General features: G+C 39.6%; 1 protein-coding gene across 2 annotated transcripts in view; it reads left to right on the top strand.

Annotated features, from left to right (window-relative positions):
* Nucleotides 1-7,128, top strand: part of MYOZ2 (myozenin 2) — a 24,941-nt gene that overhangs the window by 16,838 nt on the left and 975 nt on the right. For both annotated transcript variants that reach the window (XM_024213090.3, XM_024213098.2), the window contains one exon: nt 1,779-1,962. In XM_024213090.3, coding sequence (XP_024068858.1) covers nt 1,779-1,962 — 184 coding nt within the window. The remainder of the gene's footprint in view (nt 1-1,778; nt 1,963-7,128) is intronic.

The raw sequence follows: 7,128 nt of genomic DNA on the forward strand, positions 1-7,128 counted from the left end.
AGATCATCAGACCCTAAATCTGCATAACCCCATTGATCTGATCCTATCAATCTTAATTGTCTATCTGAATCAAAATTTTCAGCCATCTGAGCTTCAGCATCACTAATTTTATTACAGCTTCTAAATGTGATCTGAAGTCACTGCAGGTTCTGATTGAGCCCTTTATGTGGGAATAGCTGAGAGGAGAATTTGTCTCTCTGGATGCAGAGATATTTTTCTATTTTAAAGACCTTGCTTGCAAGGGTCCTGTTTTCTTTATTTAAAGCCCTGAGCTAAATAGACTAGAGCTGGCAAATAATTTGTTCAGTGAATATAGCTCTTTTTCCTGGTTCTGAATTATCCATAAGCAGGCAGAGGTTTTTACAAAGTCATTCTTTGTTCAGTATTGTTCAGTGCATGCATGTTTTGTGTAGACTTTTTCCAGCCAATATCAACTGGATCATTGCCACTCTATCAGTGATTGCTAAAAGTATTAAGAGCTTTAGTACACTGTGTATCCATAAGCCCAATACAATGTGAATGGGTGCAATCTCTATTTCCAAAGTTGAGGTGTGATCTTTGAGCTCATTGTCTGCAGAAAATATTTGTCTGAACTCTGATTTTTTTTTTATTTGGAAACAAAACAGTGTTTTTTATGCTGAAATGGAGCAATAGAGTTAATTTAGAGAATTAGAAACCTATTGAGGTAAAAAGTTAGGAATAATTTTCCCTCTTCTTCCAACAAATAATTTTGGCTCAGATCTTAGGACAACCCCTTGCTGTTTTTAATACTCTCAACTACGGTATATACTAAGGGCTAGATTCTGCCACCCTTACGCCTGTTGTGTAGCACCTAATTATGGAAGTAATCCCACTAAAGTCAATGGAACTACTTGTGTAGTAAGGTACTGATCAACAGGAGTAAGGATGAAGGAATCTATCCCTCATTGGTGAGGTTGAGAATGAGTCTGATTCTTCACTTGCTTGCATGGCGCAAGACAATGGAGAACCAGGGATACAGGATGTTTTTTCAAAAGTGCCTAAGGGATTAGGAGCATAGGCAGGGCCGGTTCCAGGCACCAGCGAAAGAAGCAGGTGCCTGGGGCGGCCAATAGAAAGGGGCAGCAGTCTGTCCGTTGTTGGGGCGGCACATCCGGGTCTGCAGTGGCAATTCGGCGGCGGGTCCTTCAGTGCCTCGCTTCCTCTTCGGCGGCAGCTCAATTGCTCCGCTCAATCGGGCTTTTCTTTTTCTTTTCTTTTTTTCTTCGCAGCTTGGGGCGGCAAAAAAGCTGGAGCCGGCTGAAAGGCAATTGGACTTGTGCTCCTAACTCTTTTTAGTGCTTTTAAAAAGCCAAAGACTAGTCTACAGGCAGAATTGAATTATTTTAACTAAAGGTTTGATTTTAAACTCATTTAGGTAAGCCAGTGCAAGAGGCTATGTGGACACTGGTACTTTGGTTTAAACCAGCTTAAATCAACATGAAACAGGTTTAAGATAAACCACCCTTAAACCTAAATAAGAGCATCTACAAAGCCTTTTGCACTGGTTTAACTAAAGTGGTACAAATCCCCTATGTTTGCTTCCTACTTCTATGTAGTCTTGGACAAGTAACTTAACCTTCTCTTTTATTCAGCTTACCCTTCTATAAAATGGGTATATAATAATTCTTATCTACTACATAGGACTGTAGTGAGCATTAATTAATATGTGTAATTGCCCCTTTAGATACCTGGGTGAAAAGTGCTATAAAATGCAATGCATGATTATAATTATTTATCCTTGATTTATTTCCATGAAGGATATTCTGGACCACTAAAGGAAATTCCTCCTGAAAGGTTCAACACTACTTCTGTGCCAAAATATTATCAGTCCCCCTGGATAGAAGCCATCAGCAATGACCCAGAGCTGTTGGAGGCTTTATACCCTAGACTGTTTAAGCCTGAAGCAAAGCCAGAGCTGCCTGACTACAGGAGCTTTAACAGGTAATTTAGGAAGGAAGATGAATTTTACAGGATGGTAGAAATACATATGTGAAGTGGAATTTTTTTTTACCAAACTATATGGAAAAAAACTGGCTCATACATGCACACACACATGCGCACACGCACACACAAAGACTTTAAAGGGAAAAGCCACAATTAGTCTAAATCTAAATAATGGATTCTAAAATAAGCTCTAGCATAAACAACACAAGAGGAAGGTCATAGTAAAAGACTAAGAAATAATTAAATAAAGAAGGAAAAGTAAGAGAAGAACATAATATCCAATGAAATGAGGAATTTGATGCATAGGTGCTAGAACTAGGGATGCTGGGGGTGTTACCGCACCCCCTGGCTTGAAGTGATTTCCGTCATATACAGGGTTTACAGTTTGGTTCAATGGCTTTCAACACCCCTACTATACAAATTGTTCCAGTGCGTCTGACTTGATGGAATAAATAGGACACAGCAAGGGCATGATCCAAAGCTTATTAGATCTTTCCAATGACTTCAATGGGCACGGGATCAGTCCCTAAGTGAGCACTATGCAAAGGAGAGTTCTGGTTAGAGTTTGGTTCATAAGCACTATAATAGGAACCATCAATTTTTGTTTCTTTATGTTACAATCCACAATCAACAGATTTGTGTTTTAGGGTCTGATCCAGCAAAGAGCTGAGTGCCCTCAACTCTCACCTGCTGCCCTTAAAAGCCTGGAGAAGCTGAGAGCATTCAGCCCTCACAGGAGCTGGTCAATCACCTGAAGCAACAGACCCTCCTTATGTTTAACAGGCCATTGCAATCTCTGGTAACATCTTAAACTAAGAGATTTCAGTTTTAAATCTGCAAATTAGGTCACAAAAATAAAAACTAGGCACCAAAAACAAGGTACTGAGTGTGGAGCCAGCAGGGAGCTGAATGAGAAGTTATTTACACAGTAGCTGGCGTACTGTGGTTTTCATTGGAACCTCTTGTTATGTTGACATTGGTTGGAACTTGGAACTATTTTTGGGAGCTTTAAAAAACATCTAGACTGTGCCTCCCACTTTTATTCATATTGTGCACAATATCTTCTTTTATTAAAGTCACAAACTTTTTTTTTAAATGGCTCCTGTTTAGCTCCCGCTGACTAAGCCAAACCAAAAAACTGGCCAAAAAAATAAAAACAAACAAACAAACAAACCCAGCTGTGTGGCAATCTACTTCCATAGAAAATGGGAAATAGTGGGAATGTAAATCTGTAGGAAATTGTCAAGACCAACATCTACATTCAGGAGCATGGAGGTACGCAGGTGGACCTAAATTATGGGGGTGAGGAGGGGAAATACAGCTATCACATCATGGCACTGCATAGTCTCCCCTAAATCTGCTTCACAACAATTATGTGCCTCACCAGATGAACAAGTAGTTGTAGCTATTGACCTGGAGGAAGAGCTGGGAAACAATGTGCCATGTTCCCCTGAGAAAATGACATGACAGATACTGACTGGAGAGCTCATGTGACCACAACTGCCACCATGGGAACAACAGCAGCACAGTTTAGCTACTATGGTTACTAGCACTACAGAAAACCTGATAGACACTTATAGATAGCAATTGAGTCAGACACATGCTGCCATTGCTGGTAAAGGAAAGAACCAGGGGCTGCACTGAAGCAGAATTGCTATAAACATAGGATCTGAGATCTGGCTGATATTCAGATTTTCAGCCTCCTCAGGGAGATTAGGTTTTGTCCACTGCCCATTTATCACCGCGACCAGTCTTGTTTTTCCATGAGGATGACGTGGTGTAACTGCATCTTTTGGGGGTACATATTCCTCTTTTGTGCATTTCTACATGGGAAGGGTCAATATCATCCCTACTAACTGTTATAACAAAGTGAAACCTGCTACTGAAATTCAGGTTTTGGTCTTATTTTGGTCCAAAAAGTTTTAAAAATGGAACTGGTAAATTCAAAATACAAGGCAGAATGATGTAATCCTTCATATTTTAAATAAAAACATACCCTGCCCCATCTGGAAAAAAACACCAAACTATGCCAGGCCTAAATTGGCTGTTTGATGTGTACAATACCTTTATATGTATGACCTCTAGTCACTATTAATGCAGAAAGTGTCTAGCTAATTGGTTTCTTTAATTACAATCCTGGAAACATGCAATTGATAAAATATTGAACAGATGAGTTGTGATGTCATAATGACGTCACTGTGTTAGCTAGTATCAGTCAGGGTTTCCAGTCCCACTCTGTCACTCCAGGAAGAATCACTTTCAGGATTTGGTAATTCCAAGTACAGTGCAACGCACAGGTACATTCACCATTAATCAGCAGAAGGAGAGAAGAAGTGGGATTGATGGCATGCTTGGCATGGAACTCCAAACATAGTGTTCAGATTGTTCTTAGTACATTCAGCTATATTTGTTAAAATGACATTCTTTGATTTTAGAGACCAAATTTAGGATCCTTTCAGATCTGCTTGCTCAAGCACCACTACTAATGAAATCAATGGGACTTCACTAGGAGTTTTTCCTGACTAAGAAATGAGTTAGGTTTGTTGAATAAGACTCAGACAAGGATGACTTTAAATCAGGACTATTTTAGAGTCGTATGGAAGCTAGAAAAGGCTTCAGAACTTTTTTTGTGCGGAAATGTATCATTTACCCTTTCCAGCAATACAGGGCTGAATCTTGACCGCATGTCAATGGGAGTTTAACAATTGACTCTAATGGGAGCAGGATCAGATCTCAGGAATTAATACAGCTAATGGTCTGACTTGGGGTTGGGTTTACACAACAGGAGCCTGGCAGCACTTGTAAGTCCACCAAGGAGGAGGCTGTGGCAGCAAAAAGCAACTGAAGTCGCGTCCCTGCTAAGGGCTTATAGATAACCAATGCAGTCTAAAATATATGTGATATGGAGTAGAGCGCATGGTCAGGGTGACCAGAATACACAGGCTCAGAGAATACCTTGCGCAGACTGTGCTGGTAAGGAACCTGTGGAGCTCCTGGTGAAAATTAGAGGTGCCCTACTCTAATGGAAACTCTATAGGAAATGGCAAAACCAATTGCTTTCCTTTAGAGATGAGTCTCCCAGGGGACACAAGGAGAATTAACTGGCACAAAGGTAAGAATGTCAGCCTGGAAGAATCTATCCAAGAATCAGTGTGGAAAAGCCAGTGTGAATTATTTTTGCTAATTAGTTTATAATAGGAAATTAACTTAACCCCTTCTTTCCACTCTCTTTCCAGTGGGGAAAAATGTCAAAAATAGAATTATAGGTGACAAATAAAGCACTGCAGCATGCCTGCATCTGACAACAAGCAGGTTTGACTGGTTCTTCCTCTCCAACTAGATCAGTCCTTGCTCAGGCCTCTCCCTTCCCAATCTATTGCTTCCAAAACACTAAGGAATCCAGTCCATCTGGCTAGTGCTTTGCTTTATTGATTTACAAACGCTGGATCTGATCCTGCAAAATGCTAAGTGTCTCCTGCCAAGTGTCGAGTGCCCTCAACTTGCAGGAGGCAGGCACTGTCTTAGCACAGTCTAGCAGGCAGTCCATCTCCTAAAGAGCTTGTCTAAATAGACAAGAAAGACATAGGACAGGGGAAAGTGTATAACACACAAGCAGACAGTAGCGAACATACTGTTAGTGCCATGATTTATTTATTTTTTATGACTGGGTTTAGTTAGGAGGGAAACAGTCAAACTAAAAGTAAAGTAAAAGGAGGGGGGACACTGAAGGGAATGAGGTGAGGGGGAGGGGCACAGGGACTGGAAGAAGAAGTTAAGAGGGAATGAAGCTGAGGTGAAGAGACTGTGAGGGAGGGGAAGGAGAGGGTTGGAACAAACAGCCAATTGGCACATGCAATAAAAAGTCCAGTGGAAATTGTAGAAAAGTCTCTAGAATGTCCAAAGGTTCCTGCTTTAGCTGCTTCTTCAGATGGTCCTACCCAATGGTGTCTCTGCATGGTTCCAATCCTCTCTGCAGTTTTTCCCCAAGGCATCCTGGTGGGTGAGGGGACATCACCCGAGTCCTACTTTCTCCAGAGTGTGTGGGTGTGTCAAGGGCAGGTCTCCACTGCACAGCTCTAAGCAGAATGTTTAGGAAATGTTATTCACATTTTTAAAGAACTCTGGGCAAATGAAGAATTTTTTTTTTACTATTTTATTATATGACTATAGCAGCTAAACCAGCATAGTTAACAACTTTCTCTCTCAATCTGTTAACCTTCAAAAATTTCAGATAAAAATTCTCTCCTTTATAGGGACAATTTAATGATTTTAAAAATGAGGAAAAAAATAATGTGCACATATAGAGCAGGGGCTAAAAAATACATGTATGTGCCATGATATTTTTAAATCATGCATCAGCATTTTAGGAATATGCAAAGTGAATATTAAACCACTCCCTAGACTTCCTGCTGCCATTGCCTGAGACCAGCATTTTTTCTCCTATATTGTGCAATGACTATTCGGAATTTTTTAGGCACTGGTTTTGGGTTACAGACAATGAATCAGAACTCAGATTATTTGCTTAATTTCCAAACAGTGCAGGGTATTACAGCACCTTGTCATCATACAAGTTATTGCTCACAGGAAAATGTACTGATGCCATGAAGGACAAATTAACATTTATTAGCTGATTACTGCACTCTCTTTCATGCAGATCATCATGTATTTCTGCATAGCACACAGGTATGTGTAAATGAATAATCCAGGGAGGCCAGCTTTAGTATAGCAGTTATTCATTTTTTGTAAGTTCAAAAGATATTTAGTGAATTTTCATAAAACACACAAATTTGAATGTGTTATCTATACCTATGTGCTCTATGTAGAGACAGAATTATAAACGGAAGCAATTATTTCATAATATAAAATATTATAATAATAATATCAAAGCACAAACACAAAATTAACATTGATTATCCTTTTGTTAACTTACAAATCCATAAACATTAAAGATTACATGAACACTACCAGGAGAATATATATCTTAATTAGAGCAGCAATTAAAATGATCGTTATTTTCCGATAACATGTAGGTCACTGCAGTCACTCTGTGCTGATTATAAAGTAATTATTTTTAATCAGTAAGGTACAGTATAGAATTTGTCATGTGTAACCTGGAAGAAAATTTCCAGGCTTGCTTAGATAGTCACTGTGTGTGAAGAGTGG

The sequence above is a fragment of the Terrapene carolina genome, unplaced genomic scaffold, assembly GCF_002925995.2.
Source record: "Terrapene carolina triunguis isolate 2854851 unplaced genomic scaffold, T_m_triunguis-2.0 Scaffold66, whole genome shotgun sequence".
Classification (NCBI taxonomy): domain Eukaryota; kingdom Metazoa; phylum Chordata; order Testudines; family Emydidae; genus Terrapene; species Terrapene triunguis.